Consider the following 26,208-nt stretch of genomic DNA (forward strand, 5'->3'; position numbering starts at 1 on the left):
ACTCATACATAGTCATTGTGTCATACATTTAAAGAAATAATAAAAATCTCCCCATGGGAAGCACAGACCACCATAAAACAACTGCAAAAAGCAAATGCGACTGGAGTTGGGCTTTGGGCTGAAAATCAACAAAGAGTAAAGTACCTCATTTCCTCTAAGATGGTACCCATAGTCTGATAACAAATTTGAAATCTTCTGCACATTAACTGCATCATTAAATGGAGTTGCGTCACCAATTTCCCCCTTATTTGCGGACACCTACAAAAACAAAAAATTACATGTCAAAAGCAACCAGAAATATCAATGCAATAAAATACACCAAACCAGGTTTGACTTATTGTTTTCATAATGTATAAAATGCAAATCTGTTACATCTCCAGTATTTTCACAAACATCCTTCACTATTGTACTGTTTAAAATTCAGAATCTTGATTGTACATTACATGGGAATCAATTCATAGATCATGGGCGATATATGCAACTACCTTCGGGTGATTTGTCACTGGCAAAAGGTTCCCTTGGTCCACACTAGTTTGTGTGGCTATATGTAACGTGTGTCACAATCATTGTTGTCATGCTTTTTAGATTTGGTTCGTTTAACCACTTAAGGACCGCCTCCTGCACATATACGCCGGCAGAATGGAATGGCTGGACACAGGCACGTGCCTTTAGGAGCCCAGCCATGGGTCGCGCGCGACCCAGTCCAAAGCTGCAGGACCCGATCGCCGCCGGTGTCCCACGATCGGGTCACAGGAGCTGAACGGGGAGAGGTGTGTGTAAACCCACCTTCCCCGTTCTTGTGTGGCAGTGACACTGATAGTCTGTTCCCTGATATAGGGAACGACAATCAGTGACGTCACGCCTACAGCCACTACCACTTCACTGCCATTGTCATTGTAATTGTAATTGTAATTGTAATTTTCACAGTAATCAGTGCATTTTTATAGCAGTTTTCGCTGTGAAAATGACAATGGTCCCAAAAATGTGTCAAAAGTGTCCGCCATAATATCGAAGTCACGAAAAAAAAAAAAACACAAAAAACGCTAATCGCCGCCACTCCTCGTAAAAAAAAAAATATTAATAAAAATGCCATAAAACTATCCCCTATTTTGTAAACGCTATAACATTTGCGCAAACCAAACGCTTATTGCGATTTTTTTTACCAAAAATAAGTAGAATGCGTATCGGTCTAAACTGAGGGGAAAAAAAAAACTTAGATTTTTTGGGGGATATAACAAAAAGTAAAAAAAAGTGATTTTCAAAATTGTCACTCTATTTTTGTTTATAGCGCAAAAAAATAAAAACCGCAGAGGTGATCAAATACCACCAAAAGAAAGCTCTATTTGTGGGGAAAAAACGACGCACATTTTGTTTGGGAGCTACGTCGCACGTCCGCGCAATTGTCAGTTAAAGCGACGCGGTGCCGAATCGCAAAAAGTGCTCTGGTCTTTGACCAGCAATATGGTCCGGGAGTTAAGTGGTTAAGATACAAAACCGCGCAATTGTCAGTTAAAGTGACGCAGTGCGGAATCGCAAAAAGTGGCAAGGTCCTTAACCTGCATAATGGTCCGAGTCTTAAGTGGTTAATGGGGTTTGGATTTGGCATCCAAACTTTCATTACAGAGGCATTTACTCCGTTTACCAGTAGCAATACCATACGTGTAATGATTGTTATAACATGGTCACTATTATTGAGTGATTGTCATTATGTTGTTATAAGACTTATCACTATTATTGAGTGAAGGTGAGGAATTGAGTAAAGTTTTAATCATGGTTATTTTATAGACCCAATGTGAAGAACCCAAACTAAACCTGAGAGGAGTTCACTTGTCAACTGTCTGTTTAATGGACCATTTGTTTTACCACCATAGCAGAAATGCTTTAAAATATTTAAATCAAATTTTAGGACTGCAATATAGAAGGTAAATATTGAATTTTGAGTTAAGGATATAGGTCTAGAATTAAGGTATGTGTGATCTAATCCCTGGTGGCGCTCTTTTGGAGGAGGGTACACAGCCCACTTCTAAACACAAATTAAGCAACTGGGAAAAAATTTGGGTAGCAATTTTTGCACCCACAAATTAAGGAAATTAATGACTAAATAAGATTAAATCAAACTGGAGGTTGAAGGAGAAGGGGGATAGAGTTTCCACTTGGGACCTCTGTGCCATAGACAGTTGAACTGCGGAATAACTGGGTACATGTTGCAGTCCTTGATGGGGAGACGTTATGGCATGATGTATGAAATGTACTATATTGCCATTATCCAAGATCAATTTTGTTACCATTTAGATGGCAACAATTCAAGTCTGATAGCTCCTGATGAAGAGAACCATGTCCATGAAATGCGTTGAGCGGAAAGACTTGTTATATAAAACACTGCAGTGGTTGTAAATGAGTTATTATTATATGTTGACTTTTAAAAGTAATGAAATAAGTAATGAAATAAAATGTAAAAAAAAAAAAAATACTAAAAGTGCCTCAAAAGTCCCACATTTTTACTATAGACAGTCTCGATATACCAAATTTAGGGATGTGGCATATACATTGAATTACATTTTGATCGAACCAAACTCATTACATTAGTAAACTTATCCTGAATGCTTATCCAGAGTGTTGAGCTCATTGCTAACAGATATAGCAGTCTGCAGAAGCAGGACGTCAGAAAGACCCAACAATCAGCACTGTGTGTGCAAATGAGGCCTATGCCACGAAGGCAACAATTAGCATTACCACATATCATAGGTATAACCGAGATCTTGCCTACCAATCTGTTATACATCCATCAAGTAAAAAAACAAGGAAGCTCTAAGTGGTGGAAAGCTAAAAGTACAGTAAAACTGGTAACAGAGTAGGTAAAAGCTTCAGCCCCTAGACCTGAATGCAAAGATTGTAGCTGGAATAGGAGCACATATAAGTCACAAGAAAACTACATATTTAACCACTTGCCTACTGGGTACTTTTACCCCCTTCCTGCCCAGGCCAAGTCTCAGCTTTCAGCAATGTTGCACTTTGAATGACAATTACAGTGATGCAACACTGTACCCAAACAGATTTGTATCATATTCCACACAAATAGAGCTTTCTTTTGATGCCATTTAATCTCCACCAGGTTGTTTATTTTTTGCAAGAACGAAAGGAAAAAAAAAAAAAAAACCCTCTCATAATTTGTTATAAAATTGGCAGTTTGCAGCCTTTGATACGTTTCCTCTCAACAATGAGTTTTGTGTTTTGTTTAACACACTGCTTCACCAGAGCGATTGCAGTGTCGTCATAGTGACTCTGTACTGCTGTGGTTAGTGATCAGAGCCACTGGCTGGCTGCTCTGGTGACACCAAGTACAGGCAGTCACAGTGTCTCCGATTACTGCCACACCAGTTCCTGACCACCGTCATACCCGCCTCAGTGTAACCAGACCAGTGTAGGCCTTCAACCTTGTTCATTTTTACATTTATAGGTTTTATTGCATCCTTCAGCAAAGCATACAATGTAAAACATACCACAGGTATAAGGTACAGATGCAGGACGAAGGATCACAGTTCCAGAACAAATTACAGCACAAGTGTGAGTAACATAGTCAAGGCAGTATTGAAAACCATGCCTCGCCTTTGGTGGGCTTCACAGCTGCTGTCAGTCGTTCAATATCATCAATCTCGTTCACCACTGCCATCGATTAACCAAGTGGGTCTGCACTTCTCCATTTTTACAGGATACAATTTAGCAGGATTAAGTGGGCAAAAATCCGGGATGATATCAGTGAGCAATTAGATACAACTACCAATATCTTTCCAGAATTGATTTATACGTGGGCACGACAAAAATATGTAGAGCAGGGTGCCGGTGTCCTGATGACAGCACCAGCAAAGGAGAGAACAATGGAATGATCTTGTGCAAAAGAGAAGGGGTCCCATACAGAGTCAACAATTTCTATTGCGACTCTTGCAATCTTCTAGAGATGGCGGACCTATGAGCGAAGATAACATGATTTCTCTGTTTGTCTGTAAGGCTCCCATTTATATTTTTTTCCCATATCTGTAAGAAGGGATGAAAGGGATGAGATGAGAGAATCAGTCTGCTCACACATATAAAGGCCTGGGGACAACAGACCAATAAAGAGGTCTGGCTACCAGGTTAAGATGTGGACAGAGTAATAGAATATGTATCCTGGCCAAAGCTCTACAAATACTCCAGACTTCAGAACAGAACTTAAGTTGATGAACCTGAAAAGTAAAAAATTGTTGGCTGGTAAGAGTTTCATGGTGGAAGTGACCCTATTGACTTCTGTCAAACCCTTAACACTCCCTGCCAGTGAGCTTTTGTGTACAATGATGCTACACACAGCTCAGCAAGCATTTTACCATATTTCCCTGTGTTATGATTTGACTCTCTTGTATATATGCATGTTGTATGTAGTGCATGCTAAAAAGCTCCCACGGCCCATTTTATTTATTTTGTGAAAGTTTAAATTTGCTTTAAGATTCATAGAAAAATAGGATTTTTAATAACGGCTTGCCTGTAAAATCATTTTCTTGGAGTACACCACGGGACACAGAGCCTCTATTACATAGTGGGTTGTATGGTCACCAGAGGTGATTGGACACTGGCACAACCAATGAAGACAATTCCCATATAACCCCTCAGGACAATGCACTGAGATAGAGTGCTGAAATGAGCTCTAGAAGGAATGATGGTTTAGGGCAGGGGTCTCCAAACTTTCTAAATAAAGGGCCAGCTCATTTTGCTTCAGATTTTAGCGGGGCCGGACTGTGGCCAGCGGAAGTGAAAATTTTCCTGGCATCAGCGGGAATAAACATTGCCACATTTTATATTAGGGGGGAGGAATAGTACCCTAATATTCGTATCATAGGGAGGAATAGTGCCAGGGGTCAGTGGGAGAAATGATATGCCATTGGCATCAGTTGGTAGAATAGTGCATCGTATAAGTGGGAGGACTAGTGCCCCAAGGGCTAGATAGACGAGGGCCGCATTCGGCCCCCGGGCCACAGCTTGGAGACCAATGGTCTAAGGCATAAGACGACCTTGTTGTTGTGAAGTATGAGGTAGGGATATTTACAGGAAAGAGCTGCCAGTTTTGAGACATCTAATGGACCTGATGGCGACCAGAAAGTCTAGTTTACAGGTAGGAAACTAAAATAGCCCTGATGAGTGCAAAGGGTGGTTCTTGCAAAGCAAAAAAAAAACAAAACAAGTTAAGATCTGAGGGTGCTGTGCGGGCGGCCTCATATGGGAAACACCGTGAACAGAGGTTTTTAGAATTGAAAGCTAGAGGACTTTGATGGATAATGCTGAAACTTGCCCCTGAAAATGCTGAGAGATGGATGTTGGTCAAGACCCGTTTGCAGGAGGGCCATAATGTACAGAGCAAACTCTGGGACTAAATTGATTGCACTCACACTAGGTGAAATAAGATTGCCAGATACAACAAAATCCTCCTGGATATGGCTTTTCTTGTATTCAGCAAGCAACAAGTCTAAGTAGTTTTGTGTACCAGGTTCTTCAGGGCCAGTTTGGTAACAGAAAAAATAGCCTACATTTACACAGATGTTTGTATCTGACAGCAGCTATACACCAGTAATATGCACTTGTAAAAGTTGACATATTTCCTGTAGATTTTTTTTATAAATCTCTTTATTAATTTTAAATTTTTTCCATACAAAAAAATAAAATCATACATATACAGTGATGAAAATAAGTATTTGAACACCCTGCTATTTTGCAAGTTCTCCCACTTGGAAATCATGGAGGGGTCTGAAATTGTTATTGTAGGTGCATGTCCACTGTGAGAGACATAATCAAAAAAAAAATCCAGAAATCACAATGTATGATTTTTTTAACGATTTTTTTGTATGATACAGCTGCAAATAAGTATTTGAACACCTGAGAAAATCAATGTTAATATTTGGTACAGTAGCCTTTGTTTGCAATTACAGAGGTCAAACGTTTCTTGTAGTTTTTCACCAGGTTTGCACACACTGGAGGAGGGATTTTGGCCCACTCCTCCACACAGATCTTCTCTAGATCAGTCAGGTTTCTGGGCTGTCGCTGAGAAACACGGAGTTTGAGCTCCCTCCAAAGATTCTCTATTGGGTTTAGGTCTGGAGACTGGCTAGGCCACGCCAGAACCTTGATATGCTTCTTACAGAGCCACTCCTTGGTTATCCTGGCTGTGTGCTTCGGGTCATTGTCATGTTTGAAGACCCAGCCTCGACCAGTCTTCAAAGCTCTAACTGAGGGAAGGAGGTTGTTGCCCAAAATCTCGCAATACATGGCCCCGGTCATCCTCTCCTTAATACAGTGCAGTCGCCCTGTCCCATGTGCAGAAAAACACCCCCAAAGCATGATGCTACCACCCCCATGCTTCACAGTAGGGATGGTGTTCTTGGGATGGTACTCATCATTCTTCTTCCTCCAAACACGGTTAGTGGAATTATGACCAAAAAGTTCTATTTTGGTCTCATCTGACCACATGACTTTCTCCCATATCCAAATGATCCCCTGGATCATCCAAATGGTCATTGGCAAACTTAAGACGGGCCTTGACATGTGCTGGTTTAAGCAGGGGAACCTTCCGTGCCATGCATGATTTCAAACCATGACGTCTTAGTGTATTACCAACAGTAACCTTGGAAACGGTGGTCCCAGCTCTTTTCAGGTCATTGACCAGCTCCTCCCGTGTAGTCCTGGGCTGATTACTCACCTTTCTTAGGATCATTGAGACCCCACGAGGTGAGATTTTGCATGGAGCCCCAGTCCGAGGGAGATTGACAGTCATGTTTAGCTTCTTCCATTTTCTAATGATTGCTCCAACAGTGGACCTTTTTTCACCAAGCTGCTTGGCAATTTCCCCGTAGCCCTTTCCAGCCTTGTGGAGGTGTACAATTTTGTCTCTAGTGTCTTTGGACAGCTCTTTGGTCTTGGCCATGTTAGTAGTTGGATTCTTACTGATTGTATGGGGTGGACAGGTGTCTTTATGCAGCTAATGACCTCAAACAGGTGCATCTAATTTAGAATAATAAATGGAGTGGAGGTGGACATTTTAAAGGCAGACTAACAGGTCTTTGAGGGTCAGAATTCTAGCCAATAGACAGGTGTTCAAATACTTATTTGCAGCTGAATCATACAAATAGTTAAAAAATCATAAATTGTGATTTCTGGAATTTTGATTATGTCTCTCACAGTGGACATGCACCTACGATGACTATTTCAGACCCCTCCATGATTTCCAAGTGGGAGAACTTGCAAAATAGCAGGGTGTTCAAATACTTATTTTCCTCACTGTACATTGCATCTTATGCATATACATTACATTGATATTCCAATTACATTCCTCTGCTTCTTCAAAGCATCCATACAACATCCTTCCACCCAATGCAATACATTCCTCTTTCCCCTTTTCCAATGGTGTGATTAACCGCCCAATTTCCCCCTTTATCCTGGCGCTGTCATGGAGTTCTCTATCCAGTTTGCCCATACTCTCTCATATTTCTCCCCATATCCTCTATTCCAGTATGTCTCTCTGTACAATGTCAGATTGCCATTTACTAGGTTTTTCCACTGTGCTACTGAGGGGGCCTCTATCTTTTTCCAGTTCAACACTATTACTTTCCTAGCGTAGAACAGGCCTACCTACGCAGGTAGGCCTGTTCTACGCTAGCTGCGTAGGTAGGCTGCTGCCTCCTTTCCCTCGAAGCAATATTGCCCCCCACCAATCCCAGCAGACAGATCTCCGCTTATTGTTCCAAAATTACCGATGTCACTATAGCAATTATTCTCAGAACCTTTCTCCAAAATACTATGGACAGAGTCAGTGATTACAAAAGATAAAAAAAAAAAAGTGATTAAAAAAGAAAGCATTATAAATAAAAAAAATGTAAAATTAAAAACAAATTGTTAAAGATATAAAATAAAAAATACTGACACGTGCCGCTGTCACATGAGATTATAAAAAAAAGTATCGGTAAGTACTTGAAAAAAAGTATCGGTACTTGTACTCGGTCTTAAAGTGGTATCGGGACAACCCTAATCTCAATCAGTCAGATCTTGATACACTGGTCCTAGATGCAAGAGTGGAATAAAGAGGACATAGATTCAGTGATGGAGGAGAATTCTTTCCTCCACACTGTAGTTTTATTGAAGAGGGATCTTTCCACAATATAACTTGCTAAGTTTGTTGCCTCTGCACACAAAAGCCTTGGCATTGTTAAGCCTTGTACACACCATTCATTTTTTTTTCGTTCAACCCAGCAGGTTGGTCGGAGCCACTGTACTAATGATCCGATGATGGTACAGCTATCTCCCCTGTGGAGCTGTTGTGTTCTGACAGGGAGCCAGCTGCTGGTTCTCCAGCATGCTTGTCCAAAGAAGCCTGCCAAAAAGCCGACTTCTGTCAGACCGGCTGGCTTGCACACAGGCCGAATGTCGGCCATTTTTTATGGGGTATCTGTCCTATTCCTGGACTTAAAATCCCCTCAACAAATTACTCTTCATGCCAAAAATGTGTATTCCTTTGCACAAAGCTAGATCAGTAGTTGCCTTTCTGAAACAAGGGGAACACAAGGCATCGATGGACATCCAAGATGCCCATATACATGTTCCCAGGTCAGTGATATCTACACTTTTCAGTGGCAGAAAACCACTTTAAATTGCCACATTGCATTTAGGCCTGACCTCTGTTCCCATGGCAACCCTGCTTGCCCTTTTCAGAGCTCAGGGTATCCAGGTGACAGGCTTGCTAGACTATCTTTTCCTGAAGGATGCATCCCCCTTGCAATGCTTAGCTAAGGTCCAAAGGAAAATTCAAGTACTTCTAACATTTTGCTGGATGACTAACTTCACAAAAATCTTCTCTCCAGCCTTCCATGCACCTAGAATATCGGGGGCCTCCTCCTAGATGCATCTCAGGCAAAGGTATTTCTTCCAGAAAAGAGATCTCTTCCAACATGTTTAACCACTTGCCTACAGGGCACTTTCACCCCCTTCCTGCCCAGACCAATTTTCAGCTTTTAGCGCTGTCACATTTTGAATGACAATTGAGCGGTCATGCAACACTGTACCAAAATTACATTTTTATCATTTTTTCCCCACAAATAGAGCTTTCCTTTGGTGGTATTTGATCCCCTCTGCGGTTTTTATTTATTGCGCTCTAAACAAAAGAGGGACAAGTTAGAAATAAAACAAAATATTTATTTTTAGCTATAATAAATATCCATTTATTAAACAAATTTTTTCCTCAGTTTTTGTTAAAAAAAAAAATCGCAATAAGCGTATATTGATAGGTTTGCGTAAAAGTTATAGCGTCTACAAAATAGGGGATAGATTGATAGCATTTTTGCGATATTGCACATCGGACACTTTTGACACATTTTTGGAACCACATTTATACAGCGATTAGTGCTATAAAAATGCATAGATTACTGTAATATTGTGACTGGCAGGGAAGGGGTTAACACAAGGGGGTGGGGAAGGGGTTAATGTATTCCCCAATTAGTGATTCTTACTGTGGGGGGAGGGGAGTGACTGAGGGGAGGTGACCGATGGTTGTCCCTATATACAAGGAACACACCATCGGTCCCCTCTCCCCGACAGGACGTGGATCTGTGTGTTTACACACACAGATCCACTTTCCTGCTCAGTTCCTGAGCAATTGCGGGTGCCCGGCGGCCATCGCAGCCGCGGGGCACGCGCATCGGGTCCTCTGACGCGTTACGCGCTCCCCCTAGTGATTAAAGGCGCAACGTCATAGGACGTTCACCTGGGATAACAGTCTTCCTCCCACCGTCTTATGACAGCGGGCGGATGATTAGTGGTTAAAAACTAAGATCCAAGAGAAATCTAACAGTGAGGTTCTTAACCTCCTTGGTGTTCCCGAGCGTGACTCCGGGTTGTTTTTTTCTGCTAGGATCGGTAACCCCAAGTCACGCAGAGCCTGCAGCGGCGTTCCCTTACCTTCTCCTGGCGATCCAGCGATGATATCCCATTGCTGTGATCGCCAGCGAGGTCACAGCCGCTCCGTCCGACCAAAACCTGACTTCCTGGTTACGTTCCCTTCAGCAGCAGTGGTGCATGGGAGCGGAACTGGGAGGGAAATTCAAATGTAAAGTAAAACACATAAAAGGAGGTGATACATTGTAATTTGAGAGGATTACACTGTATCATCTTAGAATCTGACACCGTGCCTTTACAGTACCCCTTGCCTGTCATTTGTGCCCATAAAAAATCTTTGGAAAATGGCATCAAAAAGTGCCACTTTGCTACAAAGGCGCTTTTGGATCAGTTGAGCGGCAGCAACACGGATATGCTCGCAGAACAGAGCGATAGTGAGTCGTGGGGAGATTTGTCATCTGACTGACACGGATCCGGAAAGTGATAATGGCGATGATCCTGCACCTGACCTAAGCGATGTGCGCACTTGGTGCTATAGACAGCGATACGGACCAGGTAGCGCCCCCGAGATTCCGATTTCACTGGATCACCTGGGATGAAGGTAGATGTTGAGTGACAACCCTCTGGCATACCTGCAATTATTCCTCACTGAGGAGGTAATTTTAAAAATTGTCAGACACCAATCGCTAACAAGAGCAGCAATCCGCTACGCGCCAGGTTTTCCAGAAACAGAAAATGGGAACCGGTGACTAAAGAGGACATCTGGCAGTTTCTCGGACTCATCATTCTTCAGGGGGTGGTGGGGAAACCGCTCCAGAAATGGTACTGGACCACAAATAGGTTATTGGCCACTTCGTTTTTTGGCACCGTGATGTCCGAATACCGAATACCGTTTTTTGCTCATCATGAAATATTTCCACTTCACTAACAATGAAGAGTTTGAGGCCACACATCCTGCGCCCAAACTAAAAAAAATCTGGAGGGGGGCGTGGCCGAGGTGGCGGACGTGTTCCCTGATCTCTCCTGGAGTGTGATTCGTCTTTTATCCCCTATCTCCTGTCTAGGCCTACTTGCGGGGCCCCTTGGTGCTCTGGATGCCGTCCAAAACCTTCCGGAGCCAGAAGAAAGCTAAGCAGCTGAAGTTCCCTGCCTACATTCCGGAGGATATCGATCTGGCTGCTGGCTCCCCGCCGTCTCCTGCACGCCTTTACAACATGGCGTCGCAGACGGACCACGAGAAAGGTCTTTCTCCCGCGCCCCCCCCCCCCCCTGGTATAACTGAAGTGATGGCGGCAATCACTACGTGTCAGGTGGCCCTGACCAACAAAATTGAGGAAGTACAAATGGATGTAAGCCCGATTAGGCAGGACTGACAAGATCTGGTCGAGGGTGTCGGAAGCAGAGCGCCGCGTGAGGTGGAAGATGTCGGGATATGACGCCTCTATTAGGGCCCTGTAATCGAGGGTTAAAGCACTCGAATAACAAGCGGAGGACGCCAAAAACAGGAGCCGCCGCAATAACCTCCGGATAGTGGGGTTGCCAGAGGGGGTGGAGGGTCGTGCCCCGGCTCAATTCGCGGAGAAGCTCCACCGTTCCTTGCTGCCTTTGCCCATGCTGTCCCAATATTTCGCTGTGGAGAGCGCTCGTCGAGTCTCTCCCAGGCCTGGTCCTGAGGGATCCCCGCCTCGCACATTCATACTCCGGCTGTTGAACTTTCGGGACCGGGATGAGCTGCTGGGGAACTACCATACCGCAATGTGAAGCTGCTGTTCCCTGACTATACAGTGGAGACCCAACGACAGCGCCGCTCCATTGTGGTCAAGGCTACTCTCCGTCGTAAGGGTATCAAATACAGCGTCCTGTTTCCGGTGAAGCTGCGGGTGGTGGACGGGGAGACGGTACGCTTCTTCACCTCTCCAAGGGTTTTCTCTGCCTGGGTGGATACCCTGCCTTAACAACCTGGTCTGCTGTGATACTTCACTTTGTGTTTTGTGGTGGGATGGCGGGACTGTGTCAATTTTTTTTTTTTTTTAATTCTCTTTTTAATTTTAAATAAGAAAGATATACAGAGATAAAGATACAAGGAACATACAAAATCCAATGATAATTCAATCCACATATATAGACTTTATATCTTTCTCTTCAACTATATTGCCTTTCATATATTACATCAGAAGAGAATATATCCGTAGCAACTTAGGATTTAATATAACAGGGACAATTTTTCATCGGTAACGGGTAAGACTCACTGATCCTCTGTGTGAACTGTTTGGTGCGGGGACATTGTAGTTGCGCTGGGGTGTTTGCTAAATGGGTGAATAAGGGTGGGAGGGGGGTGATAAGACGGGATAAATCGATGAGGGAAAATGATAAGGTTATGACATGCGGGGAATGTGCAATGTTTTGTAAAAGAAATATTAAGAATGTAACCTGTTTATTTTTATATACGATGAAAAAAATGAATAGAGAATTAAATCAAAAAAGAGTTGCACCAGGTTTTGCATGCGCTGGCTTTAGTAAATAACACCCATGTTTCCTCATGCTGCTCCCCAGCTGTGAAATTTGAAATACACACAGTAATTACCTTACATGAAAACCACCAGTCTCACTCTTTATAATGGCCTATGTGCAGATAATTCCTCAAAAGATTTTTCTCCTTTGTCCCAGAAAAAAATATACATTTTTTTGCATTTATTAAAGCCTAAATTTACCGATTTACCGGCTCCTACCCCGCTCCATCCTGACAATTCCAGGGGGTGGAGGAGGAGCACGGAAGGGGAGAGAAACACAGAGGGAGAGAGAAACACGGAGGGAGAGAGAAACACGGAGGGAGAGAGAAACACGGGGGACACGGAGGGATACACAAAGGGAGAGAGAAACACGGGGGGACACAGAGAGAGAGAGAGAGAGAGAGAAACACGGCGGGGGACATGGAGGGAGAAAGACTGCAGCAAAACGGAGGGGGGCTGGAGGAGGACACGGGACAGTCAGCGGTGCAGAGAGAAGCAGAGAAATTACTTTTAAGCGGTGATCGGTGCTTGTAACTTCCCTACGCACTGATCACCGCCGACAGTACAAGTATTGGGTGAGGCATCGGGAGCATTTGCCCGAGTACAAGTACTCGGGCAAATGCTTGGTATCGGTCCCGATACCGGTACTAGTATCGGTACAATCCTAATTGAGATCATCTGAAGGTTTTTGCCTATAACCCATGGTGTGTCCTTCACCATACAATTAAGATAAGTTGTGTATTGTCTAGAGTTAAGTTTAAAAATATAACTAAACAGTAAAGAAATTACATAAATGCCAAATGTTAGTTGTCTTAATCCATTTACCTTCCCTTGGAGACATTCAATCAAGTGTCCAATTGTCATACGTGAAGGGATGGCATGGGGGTTAATGATAATATCAGGGGTAATACCTTCACAAGTAAAAGGCATATCCTACAAAAAAAAAAAAAAAAAGTTATATTATACAGGATTTATATAGTGTCAACAGGTTATGCAGCGATTTACAATATAACATATTAAAGTGGAGTGCAACCCACTTTTACAACTTTGTCTTAAAGAAATGACAACCCCCTCCACCACTCGATTTTGGATATTTCGTTTTTCCCTTACTTACCTTTTATAAAGTGTCTTGTGTACTTCAGCCCCAGCCTTGCCGTGGCCCAGTGTGTCATGTCCTTGTCTCCCCCGCTGCCTTCTGGGACCTTTGTGGGTCCGAAAAGATTTCCCTTAGGTTAAATGACGGCGCCTACTTCTGATCCAATGGACGATCGGCATCTGGGCTCCCTGGACAGGCAAGTGTCCTTATTAAAAGTCAGCAGCTACAGTGTTTGCAGCTGCTGACTTTGAAAAAAAAATTGCAGCTGAAACACCACTTTAAAAAAATAAACACAAATGAGGTTGAAAAAAAAAAAAAAAAAAAAATAGATACAGGTCAACCCATTTCAATGTGTGTGTTGGAGTCACTGAGAGTTCACATAACTATGCATATTATGCCAAAACATCCAAATGTTTTTGAATTGCAAATAAACCAGCCTATACAGATGGGATTATGTAGGCAACAAAAAAATATTTTCAAAAAGTATAAAAAATAAATTTAATACACACAAGTAGAAAAATACAAAATTACAATACCATATGATATCTTAAAAAATGACAGACATATGAATAGCAAAAAGACACAATGCCACATTTCAATAGGTCCCCATTAGGGGTGGACTGAAGGGAAATGGCTAATCCGACGTGTTTCAAATCAAACCTTCACAGTTTGATCTTCATCAGGGATATAATGATGTGTCTGATATCTGGATAAAAAAAAAATTGATTGAACAAGTAATCATGTCCAATAATGTATACATATTCACAAAAAGTGCAGTCATCACTCACGTAATCAAATGCCTGCAAGTGTGTATCAATTCTGTACCCCAACCACCATGCTGCCAAAGGGTCCCGAACCAATCCGTTTCTCCAAATCCACAGAGGATCGCCAAACCTGTCTCATCAGAGACTGAGACCTAAGGTCCAAAAAATGCGTCTAAATGGATCTAAAAGGGAATATATTGTAAAGTGAGCCACCTATATATTGGATAATGGAGAAATAAGCGTGTGTCCAAATGTAGACACAAGCTGGAAAGGTTCCCTACTTGCATCTCAGCGAGATGTTTCTATTCAAAGATATCTCAGATGGCGCTGCAGATCAAAACTGTTAACACTCCACAGCTGGCGTGCTGGGGAGGACAAATGACACCATTTAAAATGAGCCACATATATCCAGACAATGGGGAAACACCAAACATGTATCACAAAAAAGGATAGATGTTGGAAAAACTTTCCGCTTACTAAGCATAAAGCAGGCTGGCTCTCAGCGAAATAATCCCCTGCAGAAGACACCTCCAGGTGGTGCCGTGGGTCAGATCTATTAAGTACTCCACAGCCAACGTGCTGGGAGAAAGAATGACACCATTCAGTCTCCCCGGCACCCTTAAATAGCACTTCTGTGGCCCTGATTGGATCGTGTCTGTCATGTGACCGCATCAGCAGTAGGATGCGTCACATATCTGTATCAAAGCGAAAGAAACCTCCCATATGACGACGATAGCGGGGACGGGATGTGGCGTAGTGCCACCGATCCCGTCGACCGCGCCAATGGCAAAGCTTACATAGGGCGCTACCAAAAGGCTAAACAGCTGAGCGCACAGCTCTGGAAAAGCCGGACATACGCCCCACATCAAAGCACAAACCGCACCAATAGCCAATGGGCAGGGCGGGACTGAATCTTGTAAGGTCGACGGGGCTGAAAAATAAATTGTAAGGGCCCCAAACAAGGAAAACACAAATCCTGTCAAAAGACAACGTGAATGCCCCATTTGAATCTAGACAGGGGAATCTTGTTTGAGCTTGCAGAAACTTAAATGCAAACAAAACAGGATGCCCCAACCGTCGTATATAAGAAGGGGGCAGGAACCTTAGGTGGTAAGGCATAGATGTCAATTGGATACAGATAGGGCTGGAAAGTATAAAGGGAGTTCATATCATGACAATAGATGCATATCCCAAAAAGTTGTTTTATATTGAACTAAAATAATCGGCGGTGCCAAAAAGAAAAATTGGAGATTAAGGAGTCCATAAAATTAGCAAAGCTATAAAACTATGAGACTTCTTACCCTGGCACCGGATGATCAGGAAGGCATCCTGGGATTGGAGAGGGGGCGGGATAAAGGCAGCATGGAGGCAGCATCGGGTCAAGAAGAGAGCAGACAATATAAGGCATATTAAGTGTGAATTTGTGTAAACAATGCAAAAAATTCTATATTATCTTCAAATTCAATTTAGACAATGAAAATGACAAAATCAATAAGAAAAAATAATAATAAACCCCAAAAAGATGTAACACTGATTCCTAATGAGAGACACAAGGCTATACTGGAAATAACACATCCAGAACTGGAGGATAAATCACCTGAGGGTATGTAACCCCCAAGGGAAGTGATGGAAAAGAGGGGAGAAAAGGGGGGGGGAAGCTTGTTGACTAGGGATTAAAATCAACCTCAAACCTAAATCAAATAAATTAAAACAGGAAAGAGGATTAATCAGTCTTCCCTGAACGGAAACCATCCAGGAACGGTCTGAAACTTTCCATTTCATTCAGTCCAGGGGGGGTGGTTGCCCTAAGACGTCTGATCCAGCGCATTTCTCGCTGGAGCAAAATCTTGTTCCAATCATCCCCTCTCTGTGGGATATGTATACGTTCTAAAACAGAAAAAATTACTTTGGGCATTCTATACTGGTGTTGCTTAGCAACATGTCTCCCAAGTGGGAGGTATAGATTCCCAATGCTCATGCTGTGTACGTGTTTTTTTAGTTCTTGCCTTGTTTTCCCAATGTAAAAACCTCACACTGTCAAAACATGATGTACACAACCCCCTGTGTTCTACAGTTGGCATAGTGACGGGAATTAAATAAATCCCCATTTGATAGTGTAAGATGGGGCCCACCCCCTATGATGGGGCACTGTGTACAAGAACAAGAACCACATGGATAAGTCAAAGATTTTACATGGGTCACCTCTGCTTTCACCCTTGTATTCACTTTGTACAAGCATATTCCCTATAGATGTGAGGTTTTGGAGTGATAAACCCCTTTAAATTAGGGTCCTCAGTAAGGATAGGCCAGTATTTGTTTATAATCCTGCAGATTTTCAGATGTGCATCCGAGAAGGTCATTATGATACGGGGAATGTTTTCTTTTTCTTCTTGAAAATCAGATCACGCCTTCTGATTCCCAAGACTCTATTGAAAGCCTTTTTAAGGCTGGTTTTAGAATAACCCTGTGCCATAAGACGATCACTGAGCTCATCCGACTCCTTCTGAAAGGTGTCATCTGAACTACAGTTTCTTCTGATCCGCAGGAATTGACTGTAGGGAATAGAATCCTTCAAGCTTGAAGGGTGAAAACTTTCTGCATGCAACGTGACATTTCCCGCTGTTTATTTGCGGTATAACTTACTGATGATTTTTCCTTCAGTGTCCTTGCGTATGCAAACATCAAGGAAGCTTACTTCCTTAAGATCATATGCCATCGTAAAGAATAAATTGAGATGGTTAGTATTCATCAGATTTGGAGAAACGGATTGGTTCGGGACCCTTTGGCAGCATGGTGGTTGTTGGGGTACAGAATTGATGCACACTTACATGCATTTGATTAAGTGAGTGATGACTGCACTTTTTGTGATTATGTATACATTATTGGACATGATTAGTTTGTTATTCAATTTTTCTTTATCCAGATATCAAAGACACATTATAGCCCTGATGACGATCAAACTGTGAAGGTTTGATTTGAAACGCGTCGGATTAGCATTTTCTCTTCAGTCCACCCCTTATGGGAACCTATTGAAATGTGGCATTGTGTCTTTTTGCTATTCATATGTCTAATTTTTTTTAAGATATCATATTGTATTGTAATGTAATTTTGTATTTTTCTACTTCTGTATATTAAATGAATTTTTTATACTTTTTGAAAATATTTCGTGGTGCCTACATAATCCCAACCTCAGAGGTTTTCACATTCCGAAAGTTTTTGAATTTGTCAACACTCCCAGCTACAACCACTATCTGGAGAAGGGAGTTCCACATCATCACCATTTTAACAGCAAAGTAATCCTTCCACAATCTAAAAAAAAATTAAGCGTCGCCTATGGAGATTTTTAAGTACCGAAGTTTGGCGCCATTCCATGTGTGCGCAATTTTAAAGCGTGACATGTTAGGTATTTATTTACTCAGGGCAACATCATCGTTCACATTATACAAAAAAATTGGGGTAACTTTACTGTTTTGTTATTTTTTTTTAATTCATGAAACTGTTTTTTTTCCCCAAAAAAAGGCGTTTGAAAATTTATTGCGTAAATACTGTGCAAGACAAAAAGTTGCAATGACCGCCATTTTATTCCCTAGGGTGTCTGCTAAAAATATATATATATATATATATATATATATATATATATATATATATATATATATATATATATATATATATAATGTGCCAAAATATGCCCGTGGGTCAAGTGGTTAAACAAGAGATCCAGCAGACGCTCAGCAATTGGAGACCCTGCAATGTAATCTAGCACAATGTCTGGATCGTAAAACTAAAAACAAGTACAGATATTATGCACACAGGTTCTATGAACAAAGGAATAAATGCGGTCGGCTATTAGCCAGACGGCTTAACAGCAGGACTCCAGGCATGCTCATAATTTATTAGTTCAAAATAAAAAGATAGTGGAAACTCAAGAAATAGCGGCAGAGTTAGATATTATGAAACTTTATATAATATTCAATCTGGGCCGTCAAGCGTTATGGAGGAACAGCAAAGGGTGGAGACCCGAGACTATATTGAAGACTCGGCACTGCACTCGCTGCCGTTTGTGGTGATTGAGGAAATAGAGTGACCAATCACTATTGATGAACTAAATGAAGCAATATCGACTGTCAATAGGTAAAAGTCCAGGGCCAGATGGATAGGGGTATAGAATGAAACGCGTGTATTTTTTATGGTGGAATCTGTATAGATCGGGGAACGCGTATGGCTCATAGGAGCCTTGTACATTACTTTTTTCTTTTGGGTTTTATTAGATTTTTTCAGAGTGGTGTTGATATGGCTCATAGAAGCCTCTTCATTTCTCATTTCTTTTTTTGGTTTTGAAGGAGTGTAATGAGGATTTTTTTTTTTAAGTGAAAAAAAAAAAAAACACTGTTGTGGCTCCTCCCCCACCACGCTGCTGCTATTTTACAATCCACCCCCATCCTTTACTGCATACATAGTGGCCACTTACACCATATGCAATGCACTCCTTCACATACTACTCCTTCATTTTCTCCTCTGAAAATATCCTTCCTGTAATCATACAGGTCATATCCTCTGGCACACTTCTTTTGAAAACGCTATCCACTGTCATACACGTCAACCTTTCTGTATACAGAAAACTTTCAAATTTCATGTTGGGAACAAGAAACTGTACACATTGTTTCTACCTCTATCACTTCCTCTGTATTTTTTGTAAAATAAGCAGCCCTATATATTCTTGAAAACACTTTCACTATTAGCAAATAGTATTTAATAAATATTTATTCAATGTTCTGTCATGTTATTTGCATAAACTGATTTTCTTTCACTGATGGGCCCATTAAAATCAAATCTTTGATCATATTGAGCTGATGAAGGGGGATTTTACAGAGGGCAAAATCAAAGCAGCTATCAAGGGTCTGCACCCCTCATAGGCACCTGGCCCTGATGGATTCTCGGGTCATTACTACAAGAAGTTCTCAGAGTTGTTGGTGACCTATGCTCCTTTTTTAATGATCTGAGGAAAGGCTCGGCTTTACCCACATATGAAAATGCTGCCTTTATTCATGCCATCCCTAAACCTGGGAAGGACCATGGTGACTGTGCCAATTATCGCCCAATTTTATTAACGTAGATCTCAAATTGATGACCAAAGTTCTGGCATACCTTCCTATCCAATTACATCCATCTGGACCAGGTGGGGCTTGTGCCCAATTGCCTGATCAGACCCGACGCCTAATAGATGTTATATCGGCAGTTCAATCTAACTGGGACAATCGAGGACCTAGGAAGAGCATGCTGTTGTCACTAGACATTTGTAAGGCATTTGACACCGTCATGGGACTACCTTTTTTTATGCACTAAAAGGCTACGGTTTGGCCCAAAATTTTTGGGGGTGTTGCAGACTCTTTATAGTTTACCCACAGCGAGAATCCAGGTTTAGGGATACACTTCACCTCAAATAGATATCCATAGGAGGAAACCGACAAGGGTGCCCCCTATCTCCTATTCTTATGGGTCCTGGAACCATTGGCTATCAAAATTAGGAGTCATCTACCATTGAGTTGGGTAATAATGACAACCATTATCAGCGCTTAGACACAGCGGCATCGCTGTAATTGGCGCTATATAAGTGTAAACATTATTATTATCTAGACAAAAATGGCATACACTGTGGGGAGCTCGAGCACAAGTGTGCTACGTTTGCCAATTGCTCATGCTCCTCTCGTCCCCAGGCACGTCACTGCCAAACCTATACCGAACATTGCGCTACTTCTCCATGATCTCAGGCCTTTCCATCAACCATTCGAAATCTCAACCTCTTTTTTTAATTTTCATAATTTCATATTCTTTATTGATTTTCTTCAACATTTAAAAACAGATGGTTACAATCATATTTTCGGATGTTCTTTTTACCATTTCTGTTTCACAGATTTCATACATATCTTCTATATTCCACCTTTTGTTTTACCCTTTTCCCTCCCCCTCCCTACACTAACTATCTGCTTTATTGGGTTTTCTTTCACACGGGGTATCTTATTTCTTCCAACCAAGGGTTCCACATTTTACCAAACTCCCCGATGTCCCTTCTCTTGGTATAAACCACCTTCTCCTTCCATATTGTCTCTAACTACATTAATCCATTCCTTTACTGATGGGGGGGTTCACTGCTTGCCATCTCTGAGCTATTAATTTTCTTGCCTGAAAAAGGCATCTTAAAACTGCTTTTGATGTACTGGTCATTCTACTTATTTCTTCCCCTGGGCCCAGGATACATAATCTAGGATTCATCTCCAACTTTGTTTTATATATCTTGTTAATAATGTCCAAAATCCCCCTCCAATACCTGAACAGTTTCGGGCACCTCCATATCATATGTATTAAATCTCCTGTATCGTGGCACCTGGGGCATCCTGCATCCACTCGCCATCCAAAGTTAAATAATCTCTTAGGTGTATATGTCCTATGTATCAGCATCAGGAATGAAAATCTCTGTGCTGGCGAAACTGTAAACAATGTCCTCTTTCCAATACCTTCCTCCATTGATCTTCTGTTAGAATCCCTAGATCTTCCTCCCATTTTACTCTACTTTTAAGTTTTTATGGGCCTTCAATACTCACCTTACATATGTATGAGTAGACCTCAGAAATAAATCCCTTAGTCTTACTCCAGTTACCCAGTTTCTGGAGGATAAGAGTCTTAACCCATATTGGCCCTACTCTATTAAACTGAGTGTCTAGAGCATGTCTAATTTGAAGGTATCTGTAAAATGTATGTTTGGGTACATCGTATTGCTTTCTAATTGCAGCAAATGTTTTTATAGTTCTTTCTTCATCCTTCATATAGCTATGCCAGTCTAACTATCCCCTTGGCTGCCCATTCATTAATTTTCCCAACTGACTCCAGTTCCTGCAGGTTCCTATTATCCCAGAGTGGTGCGTATTGTCATTCCTCCCTGCCCTAGTATCTTTACTGCTTTCCACACTTTAAGGGCCATCTTAACCATAGGAGTTCTATTGATAAAAGAATTGGCCTCCAGTACCTCCACCGCTGTCTTATGGGGTGCCCCTAGAAACATCAATCCCCCGTTTATATCCCCTCCTGATTCAGTTCTCACCCCTATATGCTGCAGCTGTGCTGCCAGAAAATAGCATTGTGGGTGTGGTACTGCCATTCCTCCCTCTCGTGTAGGTAATTGCAGGTTTTGCAGCTTGATTCTAGATTGACCCCCTTTCCAAATTAGTTCTCTAAACAAAGGGGCAGATTCACATAGAATCCGCGGCGGCGTAGTGCAAGCCATTTACACTACGCCGCCACAACTTACTGGAGCAAGTGCCGTATTCTCCAAGCACTTGATCCGTAATTTGCGGCGGCGTAGTGTAAATGGCCCGGCGTATGGGCGCGTAATTCAAAGGGGGCGTCTTGTATTTAAATTAAGCGGGCCCCTGCGCCGTTCGAACTGCACATGCGCCGGCCGTAAAAATAGCCCAGTGCGCATGCTCCAGCTCCTGACGGAAAACGTCAATGAAGCCGACGTGAGCGTCATTGACGTAAAGTCCTATTCGCGAACGACTTCGTAAAACAACGTAAAAAGAAGAAGCTGACCCGACGCCATACTTAACATGGCATACGACAGACCTTCGTAAACTTAACCCTCATAGCAGGGGTAAGTTTACGCTTACGGAAACAACGTAAATGACGACGAGGCGGCGCAAAAACATTCGGGAATCGGCGTATCAGGCTCATTTGCATAGACAAATGAGAAATCGGCGTAAACGCCATCTAGCGGCCGGCGTGGAATTACATCTAAGATCCGATGGTGTAAGTGACTTACACCTGTTGGATCTACGCCGTATCTATGCGTAATTGATTCTAGGAATCAGACGCATAGATACACGGGGCCAAAAACAGAGATACGACGGTGTATCTTGAGATACACCGTCGTATCTCTTTTGAGAATCTGGCTCAATGTATCTTATTTCCTAAACCATTTCTTGTGTATCCATATTGGTGCATTATGCAATATATATAATAATTGCATTTTAATCAAGTTGCATCTCCCCGCCACTGACAAGGGCAGGTACCGCCAGATTTGGATTTTCTTTTTGAATTTAGACAGGAGAGGAACTAAGTTATTCTTTATATATTTATTGGGATCGCTAGTTATAAATTTTCCTAAGTATTTCATTATCTTGACTATCTCGACTATTGTCTCGACTATCTCCATCTGAGGGATTTCTGCTAGGGTTTGGCTCTCTATTGGATCTATCGGCATTAATGCTGATTTCTCCCAGTTTATTACCAATCCTGATAATTTCCCAAAATCTCTAAATATAGTCATTGCCTGTTTAATGGAGTGATTCGTGTCCCAGAGGAAGAGGAGAACATCGTCCGCATAGAGTGCGATTCTCTCCTCCCCTGTCGGTCTCACGAATCCCTCCATTTTTGTATCTGCTCTTATTGCAATGGCCAGTGGTTCCATTACCAGAGCAAATAATAGGGGTGACAATGGGCACCCCTGCCTCGTGCCCCTCTCTAACTGAATATTACCTGAATAGTCATTAACTCTGATTCTCGCACTGGGACCAATATAAAGTGTTTTAATCCACCTAATAAACACTGGGCCGAACCCCAAAACTTCTAGAACGTGCCACATGTACTCCCATTCCACACTATCAAAAGCTTTGGCTACATCCAAGGACATTACTGCTCTTGTACCCTTGTTCTCTGTTGGTATTTGTATATTAAGAAATACCCTCCTAATGTTCATACTAGTCGATCTGCTCGGGATAAACCCAGTTTGGTCTCGATGTACTAGTCTTACAATAATTTTATTTAACCTGGTCGCCATTACTTTAGCCAATATTTTAGCATCTGCGCATAAGGGAAATGGGTCTATATGATGTAGTCTCTAACGGGTCCTTCCCCTCTTTATGCAATACTATTATTGTTGCTTCAGTCATCGAAGTAGGCAATTTCCCCTCCTTCAATGCCCAATTTAACACTTTAAGGAGTTTTGGGAGCAGTATTTTCCCATAATATTTATAGGTTTCCACAGGGAGCCCATCTGGTCCGGGTGATTTCTGATTTGCCATTTCTGCCACTGCTGTTTGTATCTCTTCAAGGGTTATTGGGGCATCCATTTGCTCTTTTTCTATCTATCTCAGTAAGGGTTGGTATATCCAAGTTCTTAAAAAAGAGTTCCAACTCCTCCGCTCCCACCACACCCTGCGATTTATATAGCTTGTCATAATATTCTCTAAATGTGTCTAATTTCTGACACTCGGGTAGATATTTCTCCGCTCAGTTTTTTAATCGCAGTTATTGTGGATGGGGAGGACTTGGTTCTCACTAAGTGTGCCAGCATTCTCCCAACATTTTCCCCTTCCCCAAACGCAACTTGCTTCTGGAATAATTTCTTATTCTCTGATTTTCTTATCATTACAGTTTTATAATCTTGTTGCTTATTCAACCATATTCTTTGCTTATCTAATGTTGGGTCTTCAATATATTCCCTTTCGGCGTTCGACAATTCCTCTCTTATCCTATTTTCACATTCTCTTGATGCCCTTTTGTTTTTTGCCACTTGCTGAATGCCTAAACCCCTGAGGAATGCTGTCAATGCATCCCACATCACATCCGGTGTCGCACTTCCTTCATTGAACTCTATAAACTCTTAGTTTACCTAATGTCTCTCCTCTGGTTTCCCTATTAATTCAAACCACAACGGACTGATTTTCCATATCCTATTAGACCTCTTCATCTCTAAGCTCACCGTTCTTGTTACCAAAGAGTGATCCCATACCCCTCTGGGCTGGTATTTCATACACTTTATGGTTTGAGATGCTTCTGCATTACCCAGTACCAAATCTATCCTTGAAAATGTAGTATCAGTGCTAGAACAACAAGAATATTGTAACACCTCTGGATTTCTCTCCATACATCAAACAATCCTGCTTCCTGTAGAAACTGAGACAACCGACTCTCAGAAATGTTTGGTTCGTTTCTCTTTGGAAATCTTTCCCTATCTTTATTTATAACCTCATTAAAATCCTCCACTGCTATATCTGGGATACCCGGCTTATCCATCATAAAATGTATTAGTTTATACATAACTTCCAGTTTAAATGGCGGTGGGATATTTACATTTGCTAAAACATATTCCCTGTTCTCAATTACACAGTAAAGAAAAACATACCGCCCCTCTTTATCAATACTGATCTGTCTACAGGTAAACGACACTCACCCTTTAACCATAACAGACACTCCCCTTGAATAAGAGGTGTATACCGAGTGGTATTGATATTGAATTTTTTTACTCTGGACTGGTTTCTTGATTTCATTGGTATAGTGTGTCTCCTGCAGGCAGATCAGTCCTACCAAATACTGCAGCTCTCTTGACTGGAGTGCCCAATCCACGGACATTCCAGGATCCAATTCTCAATACTCTAGATTGCATAGGAACCATCCAAATAAAGGGGGGAAAAAAAACAATAAGACGTGAAATCTATAAAGCTGAAGGCTTCCTAAAAAAAGCACACGTGACTACCGTGTCACATCATATGAAATAAAGGAAAAAAAAAAAACATTCTAGAATCAATCTGTACACGTGTGCTCCTAATTTGTTTCATCTTCAGAGGGTATAACCCTATGACTTCCCCACTTTTAATACTTATTTTACTCATACATTTTATCATGCTCTTGTGAGACATCCATATAGATGTACTGTAATTTCTTAATTTACTTGTGAATTGTATCTTAATTTTATAAGAAACCAGTGTTTTTAAATTTTTAGGGATCCTATGTACACTGTTTATATATATATATATATATATATATATATATATATATATATATATATATAAATAAATAAATATAAATAAATATAAATAAATATATATAAATAAATATAAATATATAAATAAATATATAAATATATATAAATAAATATAAATATATAAATAAATATAAATATATAAATAAATATAAATATATAAATAAATATATATAAATAAATATATATAAATATATAAATATATATATACACACACACACACACACACACACACACATACATACATATACACACACACATACATATACACGTAGATACTTTACCCTCACTGTGTTCAAACCCTTCTATATTTTCTGAAATAACCAACAATAATACCTTCCTCCCTCCTCCCCACTCCCTCCCCCACCTTCCTAGGTAATCCCCAGGGGCTTTTTTTTGTGATCGGTCCATACATTCCCAATTCTCTCACTACCATACTCTCCCCTCCCCCCATTCGTTCCACATACCAAATTCCTTTAAATTACATTCCCAGTCCATTCTCCTCCCTCATGTGGTGTATATGTCCCCCTCCACCCGACATCTCTATAATACATTTTATTAACTTCCTCTCCATCCCCCTTTAATCTCCCTGTATCCCTTAAGTTTCCATTCATTTTGTTAAGAGCTGATCCTTTTTGTCCTCCAACCATGCCGTTGCACCTTCTGGGGCATCAAAGAAAAAAGTCCTATCCAGTGCTGCTAATCGTAGCCTCACTGGATAACAGGGCATACGCAAGTTCAAATATCTGCATTTTGCGCTGAACATCTATAAAGCTTTCCCTCCGCTTCTGTAGAGAGGGTGAGAAGTCGGAATATAATGAGACCTTAAATCCTTCATAAAAGATGTTCCTACTTCTCTACTCTTTCTCAATAGTGTTAATGAAAGCCTGAATTACAGGGATAAAGTAACATGGATCGTGGGTGTCCGCCAGAAAGGGGGGTTTAGCCGGAACTCTGTGTGCTCTATCGAAAACTGTTGTGTGAAGCATTCTCTTCCAAATAATTTTATAAACCAATTTTCCAGGAACTCTGTTGGATTAGTTCCTTCACATTTTTCCTGTAGTCCCACTAGTCGCACGTTATCCTGCGAAGCCCGTTTTCTATTTCATCCATTTCTCATCA

General features: G+C 41.4%; 1 protein-coding gene across 1 annotated transcript in view; it reads right to left on the minus strand.

Annotated features, from left to right (window-relative positions):
• Nucleotides 1–26,208, minus strand: part of POLR2B (RNA polymerase II subunit B) — a 601,249-nt gene that overhangs the window by 175,443 nt on the left and 399,598 nt on the right. The window contains 2 exon segments of the mRNA XM_040322519.1: nucleotides 145–258; nucleotides 13,239–13,346. Coding sequence (XP_040178453.1) covers nucleotides 145–258; nucleotides 13,239–13,346 — 222 coding nt within the window.

The sequence above is a fragment of the Rana temporaria genome, chromosome 1 (genome assembly GCF_905171775.1).
Source record: "Rana temporaria chromosome 1, aRanTem1.1, whole genome shotgun sequence".
NCBI classification, from domain to species: Eukaryota; Metazoa; Chordata; class Amphibia; order Anura; family Ranidae; genus Rana; species Rana temporaria.